At 37.7% G+C, this 22,663-nt stretch overlaps 1 protein-coding gene across 5 annotated transcripts in view; it reads right to left on the bottom strand.

Moving 5' to 3' along the window:
- The window catches only part of LOC121640410 (MAM domain-containing glycosylphosphatidylinositol anchor protein 1), a 322,158-nt gene that overhangs the window by 187,696 nt on the left and 111,799 nt on the right, over window positions 1–22,663 (bottom strand). For all 5 annotated transcript variants that reach the window (XM_041986155.1, XM_041986145.1, XM_041986128.1 and 2 more), the window contains 2 exons: window positions 6,540–6,736; window positions 4,567–4,699 (listed from right to left, as the gene is read on the bottom strand). In XM_041986155.1, the coding sequence (XP_041842089.1) occupies window positions 4,567–4,699; window positions 6,540–6,736 (330 nt within the window). The remainder of the gene's footprint in view (window positions 1–4,566; window positions 4,700–6,539; window positions 6,737–22,663) is intronic.

Raw genomic sequence — 22,663 nt, 5'->3', positions numbered from 1 at the left:
AATAGGACTTTGTGGCTTTTTAAGAGATACACTTGACAACAATGTCTGCTCTAATGTGGAAGCACTTACAAAGGCAAATTTTTCTTATGCAGCTTGTCATGGTAGTACTTTACAGGTTGCCGTCATGACCATTAGTGTCATATTTGATGTCATGAACATTAAGTATTTAAGGGTATGACGAAATCATAAGTATGATCACATCAGTTGGATGGCTTGTTGATCTTTGATGAGGTAATTGTATGAGTTAAATTTGATTAAAATCTATCAGCCTTCCTAAGATACAATGTTCAGTCTATGTGACCGAAATTGCCTTGAAAACATTTAAATATTGTTGCTGTTGGGCACAAACCTCCTATGTCCAAAATTTGTGATTGCTTTTTTCCTTCATAAATCAGTACTATTAGTCACCCTTTATGTCTGTCTGTAGTTTTATAAGTATTTAACCAAATATATATGGTGTAAAACACAATACCAAGTTTGATGACATTGTGTCCTATTATTACAAAAACCATACAGTTTTATTCATTTCTTGAAAAATAACAGTTTTGAACATAGGAGATTTACGCCCGACAGCACCGATATACAACATGAGGTATGAGGTATGGAACTTCAACTGAGTTATTAAGTTACCTAACTGAGTTACTTTTTAAATTAAAGGGGAGTAAGCGGCGAGTGTGGGGTCTAAAAAACGGCAAGAAGGTGGTAGCATGTGCTCATACTTAGAAATACTCCCAGCCTGCTTTTTTGTCTCCAGTCTGGAGTTTCAGCCATTGGTGTTTGTGCTTTCAATGGAAACACTATGAGCTTATAATTACAGATTCTATGAAGAAATATACATACATACCACATATGAACATCTCTGTATCTTACCTGCAGTAAACTGAGTTTGAACAGTTTGGACAGTTTAAAGAATCAAAGAGCAATTCTGAACTAAGCTGAGAGCTTTTTTAAGAAATCCATAAAAGAAAATATTTCTGCCAGCTACAACAATCTACACCATCAAATGGTCAAAACTGTGTGAGCAAACACTAAATATAGGGATATTTACTTTGGATAAATTTATGTAAGACAGTTATTTACTGTGTCACTATTTGACCAACTAAAGAACAATTATGTTGGCAAGTGTCGCTCATAATTACTGTGTTGTAGATGTTTTGGGATGGACCAACAGAATTATCAGCCAAAGCTGATCAGCTGCATCCTGTAGGTAAGGAAACTTACAAATACTTCAAACATTCTCACTTTAAAATTAATCAACCTTAAAGCAAAGGTACTTGTCTATGCTACCCGACTAGTATGCTAATGACAATGGAGCAGTCTGCTACACATTACTGAGACATCCTCCACATTTTCTAACAGACATTATTCATCTAGTCTCAATAACAAAAACTAAAAAACAGCATTGACTTGAGGTAGTAGTTTTATCTATGATTTAACATTCCTCCTTGTATCCTGCTCCTGTTCTATTATCCCCTCCACCCCTGCACTCCACCAGGTTAAATAAGATGAAAGGCTCCACAGCTTTGCCCCATGTTCCTTTATATGAGAGGAAAGGAAAGAGGATTTGGTCACTGGCAGCAGTTACTGGAGGGCGGAAGTCCGATACTCAAATCCCAGGGTGGGATTATGAAATAAAAATCAATCAATCCTCTTGTCCCAGTGCGGTGAATCAGACATGATGGCGTGACCTCATTGGATGAATCTAATCTAAGCAGGGACTGAGGCTACAAGGACAAACATGGAACACAGTGGGGAACAAAACAATATGCTCATTAGAAAAATATATTTTAGAGGATAAAAAAGAGCAACTGTTTGTTTTCCTTTTTTATGCTCTCTGTGTCAATGGCCATCTGTTTCTCTTCCTGTTTTTTTGTATCCTCTGTTCTCTATCAGTTTTATAATTGTCTGTCTAATTTATGTATTCAGTGTTTCCCTTGTTTGTTTCTTTGGTTAGTTTATTGGTATTTAGGACATCTGAATTTTGAGATTTTTCTGACATAGCAACATGATATTTTCACTTGTTTGAAAATGTTTCCCCTGTTTGTTTTCACACTACATTATCTCAAAGATTCAAATCTAAGACTGTTGTGGTATATATATGTTTGGGATGGGCATTTAAAAAAAAAAGTCAACTGGTGAGGCTAATTAAGTTGATTAGTTGAGACATCATAGTGAATTTGTCATTAATGTGTGCCACTGCCTGGCCAAAGTCACAAAAAAAGAAAAGATGTTTAAGAAGGGTCAAATGATTGGCATGCATCAAGCACAGAAAACATTTAAAGAGATTGCACAAACTACTTAAATTAGGTTAGTAACAGTCTAACATTATTTAAAAAAGGATCGTGGGGAACCATTATCTTCCAGGAAGAAATGTGGTGGGAAAAATATCCTGCATGATCGTGATGGCGATCACTTAAACTTTTGGTGAAGTCAAATCGAAGAAAAAGAACAGTAGAACTCAGGGCTATTTTTAAGAGTGATAGTAAGAGCATTTCCACACACGCAATGCAAGTAATTCAAGTGACTGGAACAGAACAGCTGTGTAGCAATAAGAAACAAACACTAATCAGTGAGGCTAACCAGCTTCAATTTGCACCTTGTCTGGATTTCTTTTGTTGACAGACATCGGACTCACATACACATAAACACATAGACAATGTGTGTTTTCCACCCGTCTGTTGTGAGGTCCAGACAGATTGGCTGTTTTGGCAAGTCTGTGAGCCCTGATGCCAGGAAGATGATTTTTGTTGTGGTTGTTGTGTATTTGTGTGTTTTTGTGCGTGTGTTGACTGCACAGCCGGGATGCAATTGATTTCAACTGCAGGAGCTCAAGAGAAGGAGAGAAAGACTACGGCACTCAGAGTGAAGAACACCTATCACACACAGCAGAAGCCTTAGACTGTTTTTCTTCCCCCACCTGTAGATTTCAGTACTGATAATTAACATTAAAAAATGGGATTCATTTACAGTCTCCTCTTGCATGCTCTGTATTTCTGTGTCTTCTCTTGACATTATCAGAGTTTGTTTATTTGAGGTGTTTTATGCTGCTGTCTGGCTTTATTGTTCTATTTTTCTAACTTAAGCTTATTTAGCAGACTCCCAGGAAACTTGGTGTCTTATCTCCCAGAGATTTTATTGTCCAACTGAAACACTTTCTTGAATGTCAGGCTTTTAAAAAGTCGTGGACTTTACTTTTTATTGTGTGTGTGACATATCAACATAAAGTGCATTTTTCTGTCTTGAGCCTTAGTATATCTTGTTCACAATCACACTATCAGGGACTCCCTGGAGTGTCCACATCCCTCCTGGATACCTTGATAATGACAAGACTTGCTGTTTAAATGCTTCACTTTTTTATGGATGCAATTAATGAGCTGCGTATTTAAACTACAGAGCTTTAGAGGCGCTAGCTGGCAGAATGTGTTACCTTTGATCAAAATCAAGGCATGTTGGTTGCTGCTACTGATGAGAAAGAAAAAAAACAGTGTGGGACAGACCTTTTCATCTAAAATAGGGCTTTACTTATAACGTTGAATCATTGCTTAAAGGGAGTCTTAATCTTTTATTCTCACAACAAGTTTACAGGTTTAAAGACATTATATTTGATATATTGGAATGCATTTATAGAGTTGTTTCTTATAGAAATCATTACAAGTTCACTTTTTTCTCACATTTGGAATGCTTTCTTATGCAGGGCTTTGAGAAAGACAGAATTATGCCCAAAAAAAGCCACAAACAGTCCTCTTACCATCATGTAGCCAAAAACAAAAACAAAAAAAAAAAAACACTGCCATCATATTTAACATAAAGCATGGCTTTAACAAGTACTCCAATAATTCCCTTCCAAACAATATTTAACTATTTACATTTCAAGTTAACATGTATCATAAGAGAGGGAGAAAGAAACAGTAGAACATATTCTAAATAATACTGCACTAGACTAGCATGGGCCTTTCTCTTGTGATGTATCAGTCTGACCGTTACAAACCTGACAGGGTTGTCAACGGCAACAATGTTGTCGTAAGAAACAGAGTTGCTGGGCGGTGGCGTAGATGGACAGAGCGGTGCACAGAGAATTGAAGATAACAGGGAGCGTGACAACTGAATTACAGCTGACGGCCCCGAGATGAGCTCTCAGCAACAGAAAAACTAGACAGGCAGACAACGTGGCATGCAGGGAAGGCAGGCGAGAAGATAGAGACACTGATAGCACATTTTAGCGGAGAATCAAAAGCTAAAGAAAAAAAAAGTGCCCAGAAAAGGAGCGCAGAGAGAAAATATTGGAGAAGGTGAGAAAATGAGAGGATGAAAGGAGAATGCTGTTCCCTGTTGAAGTAAAGATGGAAGGCATCTGAGCAATGAGAGGAAGAATAGGAGAGATTCCTGAAGAAAGACACAGCAAGTGTGCAGGGATAAGTCAGATGAAAGTTTTAAAGAATGAGTAGAGGAGCAAAATAATCAAAGGAAGACATTTAAAGAAAATACCCCTGAATTATGCATGCTTGTGATTGTGGCACATCAAGCATTTGTTTGTCTTTCTTAAAAGTAAAGAAAACAAAAACTTACTTGTGTTGTTTGTGAGCCTGAAGGTGACTGACTTATCTTGGATGCCACAAACATTACGGACAGACACCTGGCAGGTGTAATCAGCGAAGTCCTTGGGTCTTAAATTTTTCAGCTTCAGCACCTTGGTCTCACCCTAGATGGGACAAGCAAAGAAAAAAAAAAAAAACTTACATCAGGGCTCAAAGTTTTCCTTTTAGTCTTTTCTAAAACTGGGTTATAATTTTGTCTAAATGGCATTTCAATTTTTGATGAGCTGCTGTTTTGTAAACAGTCAAATACACACTGAGATGAAACCACATAGTCACATACAGCATTTGCTTGTCTTCTATACCCTGATAGTCAGCTGAATCACTGCAGATCTACATATGAAGGTGCATGAATGATGTCTTTCATAAACCCTTTGCATAAGGCCATGAGGAAAATGAAAATGATCTGACTGTGGGTGAAAAAAAAAATCCATTCACCGCCACATTTTTTTTTTTTTTTAAATCCATGCTTCTTGCTATCTTGACAGCTGTTTCTGTGCCTCTCATGTAGACACAGCCTACATCTTGGACACACAAAAGCAGTTACACATCTTTTTCAACATCACTGATAATTTTTCAGCTGGAGACATTGTGTCTGATAGAGTAAGCGATGAGATAAGAGTGTCTTCGGCAGCGTAGGGAAGAGCTCTGCTTACTGGTTAATTGAACTCCAGGGGTTCTGCTGTGTGGCTGACTGCTGCTTTGATAAGTAGAAAAAACAAGAACAGCTGCTTTAATACAACCTTTGTGGGCTCAGCCTAGGGATCAGTCATAGAGACTGTTTATTTGGTTGATTAGTTGACTTTTGCTGGCAAACTGAATAACTAACAGATTGCAACTTATTTGACAATTATATGTGAATTAAATCTAATAATCTAATACTTATGAATCTGCAAGCATGGAAGTAAAAAGCATATATATATATCAGAGCATTAACTCCAAGAAAAATTCTTTTTATTAAAAAATTGGTTTGCTATTTTGATCTGGCATCTATAATAGTCAGACAAATTTTATCAGCGGCACCTAGCCATCTCCTTCAGCTTTTGTTTGCATGGGTGCAAGAATATTGATATTATGCTCAAAATCTGAGGCCAAGGCTACAATAATGGGATGTGGGAAAATGCATTTCTGGAAGAAAATGGAAAAGGCAAATTTTAGTTTTGATTGCTTTGGCATGTTTCACTTTTATCATGATGAGACAAAAATCTTGGGATAAGGAGTAATAGATTTCACAAAAGTAACATTATTGAGCAATTCAGGGACAGCTTGGGGATAAACTTTAAAAAAAATAAATAAATAAATAGCAGGACTGTGCCACTATCTCTGATAGGGAATACAGGATATATTCCACTGCGTTGAAATATTATACATGAGCAGAGCTTTGTAGTGTATGACTTGCACTCTTGCAAAATAATATAAATTGAAATGTCTGTTCAAAGGCTGAATGAATGCCTAAATATTGCCAACAACTGTGTTATTACTACTTAATATGTTCATTAATATCACACTTCTGCAAATATGTGGTTTAAGGAGAAAAATAAAACATGATATGACTATTTGTCATCCCTTTTCCACCACATTTATCTGCAACCTATGCATATGGTTTCAGAAAGCAGAGCAAATTCTCAGTTTCAAAAATCTGTCTGGCACAATTATGCTGTTCAATGGTTGTTCAAAGTGTGGAGAGGTTAGTGGAGGGTCAGTTCAATTTCAAAGCCTCTGGAGTGCCTGGGTAACATCCATATAGCTTTAATAATGTTCATGTTAACACTGATTGTTAGAAAGAAACCTTAACAAAAACTAAAGCAGCTGGATTAAACTTGAGAGCAGAAGAGGAGAATTAAGACAAGCAGGTAGAGCAGAGGTAGTGAGCGAGGGAAAAGCAGAGAGCGGGGGGTGGCCGTACACCCGGTAACATGTCTGTACTGGTCATGAGTTCATGTGTACCTGGGTGTAAAGAGGTTCGTAGATGTCCACTCCATTGTCCTTGCTCTGTTCGATGACCTTATTCGCACGTTTCCAGATGAAGCGTACAGGAGGGTTGGAGTTGACAGTGCAGCGCAGAAATACTGTCCTCTCTTGGTAGTAACTGCCGCGCACATCGCTAATGGTCTGGTGCACTGTTAGAATAGGCGTATCAAGGTCTGTAAAAAAAGAAAGCAGAAAGAAAAATAGAATCATGAAGAGTGATATCTCACTGAGGGTTATTGATTATTACATCCAGTAAGCTCTTTGGTTTTTTGCACCTCACACATAAAAATAGAAAACAGAATGGGCTATGCAGACTATGTGCACTAAGTGCAATAAAAAAAAAAAAGATTAGCATTTTAATGACTATGTTAACCCTTTATATAATAACCTTTATGTCAAGGATGGTATTTAGTAATGAGATGCAACTGTAAGAAAGAGAATTTTTTTTCTACTCTTATTTTTTAATTGTATTACCCATCCACACTGATCAGAACTGTCCAAACACTCACCTATTTCTACCAAATACAAATGTCTAAACAATATGTGCATTTTGCCAATTTCTTCTCTTGCTATGACTCTCCCACACACCACATTTATATATATTTTCTGTCATATCTGACTCTCCTCCCCACTTGCTTCATTTTCACTGAGCATTTCCTTCACAGGAGTGTCATCTCTCTTTTCCTCCACTCGATGGGATTTCAGCTGCTGTCACAGGCATGGAGGCTGCTCTCCCCTGGTTTCTGCCATCTCTCCAAAACTCACTGCCACTTTCACTCCACATCACCATTTCCCTCCCTCTATCCTTTCCTCCTCGCTCTTTGCCTCCATCTCTGACAGGGCAGAGTTGTATTTGTGTGTGTGTGTGTCTATAATTGTGATTTTTTGCAGTCTAATTGGACTGTTTCAGTGTTCAAATATTAAGGAAGCAATTTCCACTAGCAGTATGGGTACCCCCCCTCCACCTGCATTTAACCATTCTACCATTCCCCTTCCATCTCACCTTTCTGTTGCCTTCCCTGCTTATTTCCTGTTGTACCAACCCGTTTGGCCTACTGTACTCTAATCAAGAGGCCACTGCGCAAGGTAAAATTTGTGTAGTTGATTTGTCCGGTGACACTGTCAGATTTGAGGGCCACTGTGATGGAAAAACACAGGGGATGTTTGTATTTATTGTAGTTTTGGCTTGAAGATAAACAGCTTGATTTTCAAATGTGCTGTCAAAAAGGGCACAGCTGTCACATGACAGCAGTTTCTCACACAGACATGCACATGCATGTATGCAGACACACACATCTGGAACAACATCAATGAGAGTGCAGCCTAAGCACAGCCAACAAGCACTTTTGTGGATTGAAGGTTAGAGCTCTGGGACAGACTGGCGCATTAACACACAGAGGCAACTAAAGCTCACTGAGGTGGTTACAAACAAACCAGGCAGTGCATAAGAAAACCACTCCTTTTTAGATGAAAGGTGAACTGCAGACTCATGGGAAAGCTGACTAAGTCATGGATTGTAACAAAACTACCTTGCATATTTTATCCAATGTGCTGATTTTTACTGTCATGTGAATTAAGCGTACGGTGGGATGGGTATATGACTAAAACATCACAATTTGTTTCCTGCATGCATTTGAGTAAAAACAAGAGGAGAATAAAGTAGTCTTGCATATGCCAAGTCAAAACTTTTATGGGGGTGATTTGATAACTTTAATCAACAATGTATTTTTCTACCTTTTTATGTTAAAAAAAAAAAACAGGTTTCCCTATGTTCCCTGCCCAGACATACTGCCCTCACTCTCAAACTTCTAACATCAAACTACAAAGTCACTTCTTTCATGCCAATATGCTCTAATTCACCTAAAAATTGCATTTCTGCTCTAAGATTCACTCCTGCACGTACACATATTCTATTCTCAAACCCAATATTTGCACTCAGGATCTCACAAAAATCCTCTCTTGCTTTTTCCCTTTTGCTTTCAGACGGCTGTCAAAATGTCCCCAGCCAGTGGATCTGATACTTACATTGCAGCTTTTATGTAGTAGGTGCACATAATTTTATTCACATCGTCCTCTCCAGACAATTATTGGTTAATTTGCCATAATAGATCACCTAAACCAGTAAAGTAATTACAACAAAGCACCCGGAGAGAACCCTCGAATACACAGGGAGAACTTGCAAACTCCACACAGAAAGGTAACCATCCCCCAGGTTCAAACCTACCCCCCAGCCGAGGCTCAAACCATCGACCTTCTTGCTGTGAGGCTGCTGTGCTAATCACCACATCACCATGCAGCCCTATCTATCTATCTATCTATCTATCTATCTATCTATCTATCTATCTATCTATCTATCTATCTATCTATCTATCTATCTATCTATCTATCTATCATTATTATGATCATTATTATTATTATTATCTTATTTATTTATTTTGAATTTACATAATCTTGCTGGAACTGACCGAAGGGGACAGAAAAAAAGGAGAGTAGTGAACAAAAGTGAAAAGGAAAGTAGAAAAAAGAAAGCGAAGACAACGATACAACAGAAGACAACAACCCTTCAATCCAAACTAACACCAGACAACCAACACAACAGATAATGTCCTACTTTTACAAAAAAGCAAAGTTGACAATCATCAGGACCTCCTAAAATAAATAAATAACCAAAACAACAACAACAACAGAAAGTTATAAAAAACAAACATGTATCACAACAGCGACCAAATTACCGGTGAAAAAACTAAACAAAAGTACTTCTTAGTGTATAAACCCACTGGACGTCTCAGTGACTGTGTCAGCATGCAGAGTATGAGGAATGAGGTGTGAGCAGAGATGAGTGTGATTGTGCAAATGTGACCACGCCTCTACGGAGGCTAGAGGCAGACTAGAGCAACCCAGAGACCCGGGCCATCAGCGGCAATCCCAGAGCATGAACCCAAGCCACCCCATCACAAAGACAACACCAGACCCACCCAGAGGGTGGCAGAGGAAAGTCCCAGCCAGAGCCCCCCTGCGGTCATGGGGCCGAGGCACCGGCCCTCCAGGGGCAGCCAAAGCGAAGGGACCAAATATATACATATATATATATATATATATATATATATATATATATATATATATATATATATATATATATATTTAAATATATAACATATATTCAATGTAACATATTTCTGCTTCTCACGTAAAGAAGCATTATTAAACTTTTGCAGATTTTCTCAGTGAAGAACTCCTTGATGACAGCTAATTTAGCATATATCTTGCATCATTTCTCTACTCTGAGCCCCCTCCAGTCAGTAAAAGTAAACAGCAATGAGCACTATAGCTGTAAACTCCCTTGGAAGGTAGAATAGTTGGCATTTAATGATGATAAACTCCACTGAAATTGAGCAGTATTTGCAGACCACAGCAGCGTCATGACAGCAGGCATCTTTGATATATACAGTCCCCCGCCATGTGTCCTTCCTTTCTCAAAGAGAACTCTGTCTGCCCAGAAGCAGGCTAGCAGCTTGAGCTGAATGGCATATTCCGTGATGTTGTTATTGAGCCGAGTTTCCGTGAACAAATAAACACCTCAATCTCGCACAGCCTTCTAAGTTGTCTGTAGAAGACGTAAACAGTCCAGTTTATTATCCAAAGAGTGTATGTTGGCCAGCATGATGGTGGGAATAGATGGTTTATGTGGGCTAGCTGCTAGCCTAGCTTGGATACTTCCACGCTTGCCCCACTTCTGCTTCGTCTCACGCAACTTGTGTCACCTCCACTGTGGGTGAGGTGCAGGGCTGGGGGTCGGCGATGGAAGTGGTCCTGTAGACATTGAGCAGAAACTCACTACTGTATGTCCGATGTTGACTGTTTTCCCTTTGTCTCTTTTCCTCTCTTCCTGTGATAATGTCCTCTTGCAATTTTTGATTACTCAGTCATGGTGCACATTCATCAAGGATCAACATTAATATGTTATTTGGAACTAAATGGGCATGTACTTATTACTGATTTCACCAGTTATGTTTTCCTCTTCTTTGCCAGTCACTTGTACCATTCATCATCTTGCAGATTACTTAAACATCACCATCAACTGGATTTTACAGACTTATAGTAAATAACATTGAATGGAACTGAGCTTGGATTAAACTTTCCATGTAAAGTAGCATGCAGTTTTTTTTTTTGTTTTTTTGTGTGTGTGTGTGTGTGAAAGGCCAGTTTATAGCAGAGATCTGAGCTAAATTACAAAAAAATTATGTGATTTGCAGAAGTTTTCACAGCCATGTTTCACAAAAATCTGAGAGCAAAAAGCAAAAATCCAACAGTTTTAAGTGAGAGCAGTATATCTAATCATTAAACGACAGAAACATGCTCTTTTATCAAAACTACACTCATGATAAAAAAAAAAAAAAAGTTATATACCACTGCAAGCCTGCAATTGCATTAAGAATTTGAAATACACCGAAACTGAGCAAAAAGTATGTGCACTGTATATGTTGTTCAATTGTGTCTTTTTTCCAATGTTTTTATCCTCTGCACTGTGGAGTGCACACCTGTTTCCATTGCCGATATTTCCCTACATACACTGTCATGTATAAGACAGCAATCCACAGATAAGAACAAAAGGCCCAGCAGGAACCAAGCAGTGAGGAATCAGTCTCCGAAAACCTTTGCCCACAACAAGCCTTCAAGCATTCACAGCTCAGAAATATCTGCCTCATGACTGCTATGCATGCATCTGAGTTTGTGTAAGTGTGTGTGCATGCATTTGTGTAGGGATTTGGCAAAACATCCAGCACATTTGAATAGTTGAGTTTGTGAATATGTGCATGAATCTTGTATAACTTTTACAGATCATACTAGCAGACAAATGCTTTGGTAGTGTAAATGTATGTGTGCCAGAGAGTGAGTGAAGGTAAACGTGTGCTGCAATTCGGTTATTTTGTAATGCTCTGAAATTTAAAAAATAGTGAGGGGACAGACCAATACAGAACAGAGAAGTATACAGACTTACATGAACCAAGAGGATTCTTGCTACATGAACAGCATATTGTAACCCATTGCACATTTTAGTAATAAACTAAAGTACTTTGATAATGCAACATTGTTCACAAGAATAAATTATATTACTATAATAATAATGAAAAAAAAAACAAACAAACAAAACATTAAGCACATCTCATATCATATGTTTTCAAAATCCCCTTTCTGAGGCCATTTGAAGAAATGACAATACTTGGAATAACTATTTTTTAGTCATTGTGTTTAGGCTTATAAAATGCAAACTCCCATGGTGAGTCTCAGTTTGGGCCCATAAGTTAATGGATACACAAGATGAAACTGCAAGTGTACAGAAATCCAATATGAAACTTTAATGAAGCTTCTGATTTCCCCAAAGTCCTGCCTTTGCACACAGCTGAGATCAACTATACTACCTGCTTTTGCTAGCCATAGCTTTGTTGTATTGCTAAAATACATATATATATATATATATGCTGGAGCAGTGGCAGTGTGGACTTTGCATGTTCTCCCCGTGTATACGTGGGTTCTCTCCGGGTACTCCGGCTTCCTCCCACTGCCTAAAGACATGCATGTTAGGTTAACTGGTCACACTAAATTCTACCTAGGAGTGAATGTGAGCGTGAATGGTTGCTGGCCCTCTGTGTTGGTCCTGTGATGGACTGATCCATCCCTGTAGTACCCTGCCTCTAATTACTAAGACAGGGTTCAGCTTCCCCGTGACTTTGTATTGGACTGTGTAGTATTGAAATTGTATATATATATATATATATATATATATATATATATATATACATAGCAAGAGAGAGAGAGAGAAGGAGAGTCATGTATGTATATAGTTATACTGCTACTAGATGACCAATCATCACCCTCAAGAGGCAAATGTTTCCCTCAGAGGATCAGAGATTGTTAATTTCTGAGAAAAGCGGAAATCATCAACAGTGAAAAAGTGTTTTGAAATGTTGCTGCTTTCTCTGTAATCCACTCTGCATCACCAACTACGAGCACTTCCTAATCAGCTCCATACAATGTCTTTCAAATGCGATTTTCCTCTTAAACTTTAAATAGATGCCCTCCCTTGTCTCTCCTACACTCTTCTTCCTACCAATTGTGTTACACTGAAGATTCACACCTGCCATCTTGCGTTGGAAAGTGGTAACAGAGGACCTGGTGCTTGTTGCAATTTTGCAACTTTGGCACATAGAGGGTTAAAACAAGCTGCTCCCCAAAAGCTAAGACAGACTTTAAAATTTTTCAGATATTCCACTGTTTGATGTTGAAAAAGATGCTTGAAGTCTTCATTTAAATGTTAGAGTGAATGAGTACCAGACAAAAGCACACACACTTTTGTTTTTTAGCTATAGAATCAGAATATGTATAAATCTCAGACATGGAAAGAGTAATTAACAAAAAGTGGTAAATAGATAACAAGAAAAACAGACCCTGTCATTTTCTTTCAATTTAATGTAGTTTATTTTCACATCCAAATTAAACCATCTTAACCCAGCACCCACATGATCTCCTTAGTAACAATGTGGATTGGCAAATCCTATTATGCAATTTTACATCAGAGATGCATTTCTAGATCCAAAATGTGTCTACATCCCATCACTTCACTGCAGTAATAGCAGAAAAATCTTAATGAACAAGTCTTTTAACCATGGCAATGATGGAAGATTTTCTCAGTGCATTTTTGAAACTCGTTGACCTCTACTGGGTACTTTCCCCTGCAGGAGGACACCCTGAACTCCAAATCCTCTTTGATTTCCAATAACATGTCCTGTACTCTAATAGCTCCCTGGAAGTGGACAGCCATTAAGGGACCTAAGAGAAAATGACAGGTTCAATTGAGTGAGCATGCAATAGAGAAGCTGTGGTTTGGTGAGTGAGTGTGTATGTTTGAAAGGGAGAGCAGTATGAATATGATTGCATAAGTAACACGTTCATTATAACATAGATCAGCTAGTGTGCTATCACCAATAACTGAAGGTATAATCACTGTAAGCAGCTGAAGGTCACTGCAGAATCAGTGAGGCAAACATAAAAATCTAAGAGAGTGAATATATGTAACAAAGACTAAATAAAAGGAAATCATTGTCACACTGTATTTTGGTATAACAAAGTATGATAAACTAAAAAAAATGTTATGTGAACTAAAGAAAAATATGTGAACTGTCTTTTTTCAGGTGACCCCTAAATCATCCCTCTAGTTATTCTACTATAGCTCTAGACCAGGGGTAGGTTAGTTTCCCTGGATTTCCCTGTTCTAACACATCTGATTCAAATTAAATGGATCCACCAGCTTATCCAGTTCCGCTCAGGGACTCAGTCATTTGAATAAGGTGTGCTGAAACAGAGAAACATCTCAAATTTGCAGGATGGCGGGTCTACTTGCCTACCCCTGCCCTAGACAAGTGGTTACCAAACTTTTTGAGCCACGACCCAAAAGATGACACATGTTGGTGTTCGTGACCCTCCCTGACAACTGAGTGGTTAACTGTGTGATATATGGGTCATTCTACAGCAATCATCTAAGGCTGAAAACTGTCAGAATCTTCATTAATAAGGAGGATAATGTGATTTTTGGTGGAGTATGTTAACAGCTGTGACAAAGCACAGAAAATCATCTTTCTTTTTTTTGCCGAGATGCCAGATTTGGATTTTTAAAATAACATCCGTAATAATCTTGTTTCTGGACACCCAATGATAAGAATTCTAAATGTAAAGCTCAGAAAATATCAGAATCTTTGTAAATGATGAGGTTAATGTGGTTTTTGGTGCTATGACAAGCCACCTACATGACCAAAATCAGCTTCCTCACTGAGATATTGCCAAATATGGATTTTCCATATGGCACAAGTAATAACTTTGTTGTTTATTCATTCATTTGTTAAATAATTAATGTGCTATTTCCACAGATTAATCGTTTCACATTATTGCATTAATTTTGACATTCCTAATAAAAATCCTAAATTTATTTGATAAATGAAGGATATAGTTTTTATTTGGCGACACCCTAAAATTATCTTCGGATTCCTGAGACCCCCAGTTTGGGAAAGGCTGCTCCAAACCAGTGGTTCCCAAACTAGGGTCCGGAAGCCCTAAGGGGGTCCCCCAAAGAGCACAGGGGGTCCTTGAAGCTTTGAACATGAATAGCCATTGTGACTAATGTCCACAAATTGTCCCTATTTTAAGGGAAAAAGTAAGACTGTATGTTGTTCATTTACCTTTGTCTTTATCAAAGGACAGGACTTAACCAGAATACATTATGTATGGTGAAAATCTCACTTTTAAAAGCCTAAAACCAAGCATGGTTCCAGCACAGGGTGGAGCAGGGTGTCCATGCATGAAAGGGGTCCCTAAGCAAAAAAGGTTTGGAACCACTGCTCTAGACCACTCAGTTTGCCCCATTATACACTTTTTTTTTTTTTTAACTTTGCTCTTTTTACTTTTTACTCTCTATGTACATTCCTGTCATATATATATATATATATATATATATATATATATATATATATATATATATATATATTCATTTTGAGGAGACGTCACCAAAAAACACAAATCTTAATCTATAGAAATTGTAATCCCTTAATATCTAAACACATAGCAGCCATAGCAGTGGTAGTGTTAAACATAATCTTATGAAAACAGTAATAAATGACATAAACTGAAATAAAATACTTTTAGGCACACTGCCCCTGTCCTACATAACATAGTTCCATCGAAGTGAAAAAAACAATGTGTGACTTGTGTGATTATATAAATTATGAGCTGCTGTAGAGCTGTTTCAGCCTAGCTTTTGATTTATTTATTTATTTTCCTTATATATTTTATATATTTCCTTTTAAGTGATTCAAGATTCAAGTATGTAGCTGTAACATTGATATCACCATCATCAATAGCAGGTTATTACTATCACATGGAAAAAGAGATGGATAACCACTGAAATCAAATCCAGCATTTATACTATGTCTATTTGTATGTAACATAAACTGGTGTAATACCATATAAAAGCTAAAAAAAAAATTTCAATTTATCTGGTAGAAAACAGCTGTTGGATAACAAAATAAATAAATAAATAAATAATGTTCATATATATATATGTATATATATATATATATATATATATATATATACTATAGACTGTATGTGAGCATCACATAAACTCAGAGAAACAACCAATCAACTGTTTTTTTTTTTTTTTTTTATGTTGCACATGCATATGTGCATACACACAGAAACTAAACAAATCATTTCAGATTATTAACCACACACACAAATATTCATGTTTGTGTAGAGAAACACCCACAAAGAAAAAAGCCTGTGCATACAGAGACGCAGAAGCAGATGCAAACTTCACTGTTTGATCCAGCTTCGTTTCTCATCAATTATTTAGAGTTCTGCTCATAGACATCGCCTTAAAGAGGGCATAAAACATGCACGAAGCCCATATTTGGAAATAATGAGAACATTGCCTGTGTTTAAAATGCAACGCTCAGAAGTAAAGATTGATTTAGGCTGATTTTTCTCTCTCCTCGGTTTGTTTTGTATGGTTTTAAGTGTAAAAGAAGAAATCACAGTTTTTGTTTTCTTCTTTTAACCACAGAAATATAGGGCTTAGGTAACACTCTCATCATGAATGATGATTGAAAAGAGGAAGGAAAATGAAGCAAGGATGGTGAGACTTATTAATATTAATACTGCTTTTAATCAAAAGAATTTGATCTATGATCGTGGAGTTATGTACATCAGCAATATGATTGTCTTGTCTCAAGGAAAAAGAAATATTTTAGCTCTACGACTTTATTTATTATACTGGATTATATGTAAGGGATAATTCACGTCGGATGGTTCACGCCTCCGCGTCGTCCATTAATTTATGATAATGGACACTGTTACGGCTCCTGCCGTTTCGGATTGGCTGCTGGACCTGTCAATCATCGTGACACGCGGATGCGGGACCTCGCTGGCCCTCTGTGGTGGGCTGTGGGATCTGTCACTCAACGGACTGCGGATGTGACGTCACTCGACCTTACCCTCTGCTTCGCGGATTGGTTGCTAGGCCGAGAGTGTTGCAGCTGATCCCAATTGCGATGATTACCCATTGTTGGACTGATGCTTAAAACGGGGAATATCCCATTCCTCGAGAGCGGTGTCATTAGGGCATTGGCTCATTTAGTGCGTGTTTCTCTGTAGTAGAAAATAATCTGGAACTTGTGTTTGATCGAGCCTGTGGACTATTGTGTAGATTTTGTAGACGGTAGATAATCTTGAGTGTCCAACAGAGCGTTAGGACTTTTTGATTTGCATTTATTGGTTAACTGCACAGAGTGCCTTCTTGTGTTCTGTTTGATTTTGTTATAGGGTTAACAGGGTCTTCTCACTAGGAGAAGCTCCCCTCTTTTTGTTATTAGTTTAGTGGATTGTGATTTCTTAGTTGTACTTTTGATACGGTTAAGTTTCCTTTGTGTTTATTGTTTATTATTTTATTTTATAGTTATTTAAGAAAGCTCAATTTTGTGTTATTTGTTATTTCCTGAAAAGGACACCTTAAGTTTGTAGGGCATTCCTGAAAAGGATCTTTTTTTGTTATAACGAGAATATTTAAATAAATCATTATTTATTTTGACCTTTGTTTGGTTCGTTGTGTTACATGTCCCTTTTACACCCCTAGACTAAAAAGGGGCCGTAAGAGACACCTTGAAGGGCATTATTCTGCTTATACCATTGTCACTTCCGAAAGAAAAAAATAATAAATACATTTTAATGCATTAATGTTGTTTTTTACCATTAAAATCGTAAGTTTTTCAGAAGAAGCGGCTGAGTGGACTATTTCGTTGTGACGCGTTGCCAAGGTAACCGGCTCTGACACAGAACCTGCAGCTCAGTAGGCCGCAGTTATGTTACGTGACACAAACATTTCAGAGGGCGGGTGCAGCTACAGCTTGTGTGTGTCCAGAGGATGATGCAACATTTTGTTTCAAACAGCCAAATTCCACAGATAGTTTCCTACATCGTTCAATAAGCCTGCAGGCTGCTTTCACAGCGACGCCCCGTCACAGACGTGATCTGGCGTGTCCCCAGCGGCGACTCTTAACCGGCTTTGACACAGAACCTGCAGCTCGGTCGGCCGCAGCTGTTGAATTAGACCTGATCAGTGTAGGGAGAAGGGAGATGATTGCTTAACGTTATGTTATGTGGCACAAAGTATCATTTCAGAGGGCGGGTGAAGCTCAACAGCTTGTGTGTGTCCAGAGGATGATGTGACATTTTGTTTCAAACAGTCAAAGTTCACAGATAGTTTCCTAAATCATTTTTATTGCAAGAAATATTATCCACCACTCACTCTGATCATTAAATGTGTATCAAGCAAGTAAGTTTATCCTAAATCGTTTTTATAATGTTATCCACCATTCACTCTGTATCAAGTATGTAAGTAAGGTAATCAAGACTGAAAGACAGGCGATGAGCTATTTAAAATTAAATGCAACATTGCTGTTGATCGTGAAATTTTATAAAGATACTGGCATGTCCATAGTGGCGTTTGAAGGACAGAGATTTAACGTTTGTGGACCCTGACCACTGCTGGTTGAGATGTTGTGGGACAGCAAAATATTGCTCCATTCTCGTCTCTCCTGGACTGACGGAGCCCAATAAGCCTGCACCTGCTTTCATAACAATGCGCCATCACAGACATGATCTGGCGCGTCTGCAGCCGGCGTCTGAGTTTCTGTTGCCACAGTTACCAACTACCGTTTAGTCAGTGTAATAATTTACAACAATAAGTCTATTTGACCGGAACTTCTTTTATGGGTGTCCATTTTCACTTTTTAATGGACACCCTTCAGCCAATCACAATTGAGTATTCACCTAAACCACGGTATAATTTTGTAATAATATCAACTAAGCATCAACATATTTCCTAAATGTGCTTAAAGGCAAAATAAGTAGCAATGACACCTAGTGTTTCAAATCAGAACTGCAGTCGATAGAGAAAAACACGGAGAGCGTTCTTCCTCCCTCCCCCTCTTCCTCCTCGGAGAGTTTCCCGCAGGTTGCCGGTTTGGGAGAGGATGGCTCTTTTATATACAGTCTATGGAGGATGGAGAACATAGCGCCAGCAAACATCACAATGATGAGCGAAGATTATTCACACACAGTAAGTTGCGATGCTATGCAATGCTAGCGCTAATTTCACACGCTTATTTAGGTTAGGATAAAATAGAGTGTAAACAAAAGCTACATTAATCAACAAATGCCACGCAGCGGCTGTTTTCCCTTAGTCTCACTTAATAAATTAATTTGATAGTAATTTCATAAGTTTATAAGGACAAACACACTATTCACTTGGCCAAAACATCATTTGTTGTAAATTAGTAGGCCACCAAGTTACTCAAATAATATATCCAAACAGTCACACAAGATAATTTAATGAGTGTCGAGAAATAAATTAGACTTTGTAAATCAAGATAAACTTTTCGGTTAATTTAAGCTAAATTCTGGTGCTTACCTGTCAAGGAGAAATTTTGCCAGCTCTACATCCATCTTGAAATTAATTTGGTCTCTCAGACTTCTCCATCTTTGAAAAGATTCTCTAATACTGATCCTCGTTTTATTCCGTTTTTTTGTCATTTGCTTTTTTAGCAGGATGCCGAGGCTTTTTAGGTTAGGTTTTTCTGAAACTATTTCTGGTTCGCTTCTTTTACTAGCTTCCATACCATTCCGTTGTTTCACAACCATGGGGAGTCACATACGATTGGTTAAGGAACCAGGAAGTAAGAAAGAGCTACACAATGCACAAAGTTATTCTGTCACGTAACTCTTACTTTGAAAGGAGAAAAACTTGACCAAACATTGTTGATGTAGAGAGACAGATTGTTTATAGGGAAGCTTCCTTTTATCCCTTGCAACAAATTAGAACATTTTCAATTATTTTTGCAGAAACAATCCTAATTATTTAGGCTTTAATGGATAGGAAATGTTGTATTTGGACATTAATTAACTGAGGAACACAATGTAAAGCTTTTGTTTTAGTTCAGACCATTATTGCAGCAAAAACTGCAACTAAACGTTACTGGTAACTGGTGAGTTTCTAGGTTTGGGATAAATTCAGCTTACTTCTCAAAACACAACAACTTCAACCCTGAGATGTTGGATTTTATCACATTAAGTACTTGATTCAGGTCCATCAAATAACATTTCTACAAGGTAAAGGTCAGGACCTTTACTTGGGCATTCCAAAACACGTACTTTCTTCTTCTTTAACCCATTCTTTGGGAAAACAGTCCTCGGGGTTATTGCCTTGCTGCATGACAACTTTCTCTTGAGGTTCAGTTCACAAACAAGTGCTTTGGCATTTTCATTTAGCATACAATGGAATGATTCAGAAGTCATTGTTTCATCAATGATCGCATGTCATGCTGGCTCAGATGCAGCAAAGCCATGATGAGACCCTACTGAGCTGAACAATAAAATTTCCCAGACAAGTCCTTCAATCAGCATCCAAGAAATGCTTTGTTGTTCTAACACCGAATTACTCCAATTAATTTTTTTAAATAATTTTCTTTGGCAGCTTTAACTATACTCTTACTTTTTAGTACTTCTTTAATTAATTTTTTTATTAAACAGGGTGAATATAGATTCAACATGGTTACAATACAGAAGATTATTATTACGTTTATACTAAAGCTTGCATTATGATGCTTTATAATTACATTTACCACATGGTGTAGCACCTAAATAAATACAGTTTTCAGAAGCATTAAGCATATTGGATATACGTGAAAAAAAAAAAAAAAAAAAATATGAACACCGCTTGCACACAAACACACAATAACTTTAATTCAAATTTCTTGTCTTTCAATTCTATAATTTAGCATTTTTAGCCTAATAGTTAAACTTAACTGGACACAGCTTTGATCTGATAACTAAAGAAAGAGTATTGTACAGTGTTAAGTCAGGTGTTTTGATTTCCCTCCTGGTGACACCAAGGTACTAAACAGGTGCAGGACAGACTGAGTTGCTCTGAGCTAAATTAGCTTCTGTTTTATCTCCACTACTCCACAACAGATAACGTCTATCATTTAGATAAATCCACTCTCTCTTGTTAGTTCATATCGGACACACACTACTTGCTGCAAGAGTGAGATGAAGCAGTGGGGGCCCTGTAGGGATATCGGTGCTGGCCAACCACTGTCAATGCAAACTAGCCACAATGTCACAGCTCTGTAGTAATTCAAAGTCTATCAGTCCTTGGGGGGCCCCCTTCTGGCTCTGGGCCCCAAGCATTTGCCTGGCATGCCTGTTGGCAAACGATGCCTCTGATCATGTAAAGTCAGTTTTCTTCAATTGATTTACACTTTTGAGTATCATTACATTTGGCTGATCTCTTTTATAGGCTGGTTTCTTTGTTCAATCTTTTGGACTTTGTATTCATTTTTGGGTAAATAAAAATCCAGTTTTTATAGGAACATAATATAAGTCTTTGTTGCCTAATTGCCAAGTCCCTTACACTCGTAATTAAACTGAAAGTAAATTTATGTCAATTTCTGCTGAAAGCAATTATTTTCAGTCAATCCACCGATCAAGCAAACAGTCGACCCATCAGTACAAATCAATAAAAAATAGCCAATGTGTCAACAAGCGGCAAATGAAGCAGCCAGTCATAAACACGCACATGTGCATCTTAATCAGCTTTTTCCCTCTGTATAAATTCACCAAACCCATGTGCGGTGAAACAAGGCCTGTTGTGTTCCACTGTTTACATCAAACAGTGCTGCAGCCAGTTTTTACAAGAAGAAATTGCAGCATAATCACAGTTTAATCAGTGAGCGTAGCAAATCAACAGGCTGACAAGGACATAAATTTGAGTGAGACAAAAATGTTAAAGTGTTCTTTTGCTTATGTAATGCTGTGTCACCTGAATATAAATACAGCCGTAGATAGAAATAAATATCTAAAAAGTATTTTAATATAACTGCATTACAGCTCCATGAAATAATGATAACGAAATGAATTTTCCAACACTCACACAGGTTTGTTTTCTTGGCTCCTGGAGAGAAAGATGGTGCCAGATTAAGGAAAAATTGATTATCATCAGTAGCAGCATCATCATCTTTATAACAAATATTGTAGGTAAGCAAATATTAATTAATACAATTTTTTTATTACCTGTTTGTTACTTAGTTGTTTGAGTAATACGTGTCCTGACACAAATTCTGAAAGCAATATGGCGAGAGGAAAAAAAAAAAAAAAAAAAAACACCAGAGAAATGTCATTAGTATTTCACTATAAAGAATATCTAAAACTCCCATGAATATTACAAAGAACACAATACACAGCACAGACTACCAGTGTAGATCTTGTGTATATCCGCCGCTGTTCAGCAGACAGGTATAAGATCCTTTATTAAATGGAATATGGAATTATAGCTTTCCAACATACTAACACTTTTGAATTTGCTGAAAATGGAGCATTTTTGTTGAGCCAGCACGTTACGTACGAGTCTTAATTATGCTTTTGTCAGCAAAGCGCCCGGGAAAAGAAATTAAACATTCATGATGGTGTGACTCTATTATTTTACACCATAAAAAGCCTAATTTGGGCATGGTTATTTACCATGAGTCTAACTGTGTAGCTGCACTGTGGCGATGACAGCAAAGACGGTGTTAAGGGACACAGAGACATAGTTCATTGATTCAGCCTTCAGGCCAAATACTCCCCCACTTCCCTCCCTGCATATACACGCACACGCACACACATACACACACCTACATATGGCAATACACAAGTATACACTCACTAACAAACACACACAATTCCTGAGGGCCACAATAACACATGCTTCTCAGTTCCCTTGCTGCAGCCCCTCAGGGTGAAAACAAGAAAGTCCTTCTGTGTCCCTGTAAGTGGCTTCTGAAGTTATCTGTGGGGAGCAGAGTGGATAAAGGATGCCCTTCTTGCTCCTTCCATGTTCCTGTGGATGCATAGGTCATAGCATAAGAGCTGAGACCCATGCACTGCATTATTATTGTTTGATCATAAACTAAAAAAAAAAAAGAAAATAAATAAAATAAAAGAAATTTGAATGCAGT

The sequence above is a fragment of the Melanotaenia boesemani genome, chromosome 1 (assembly GCF_017639745.1).
Source record: "Melanotaenia boesemani isolate fMelBoe1 chromosome 1, fMelBoe1.pri, whole genome shotgun sequence".
In the NCBI taxonomy this organism is placed as follows: Eukaryota; Metazoa; Chordata; class Actinopteri; order Atheriniformes; family Melanotaeniidae; genus Melanotaenia; species Melanotaenia boesemani.
The sequence above is the reverse complement of the archived record's forward strand: the minus strand, read 5'-3'. Positions and strand labels throughout refer to the sequence as shown.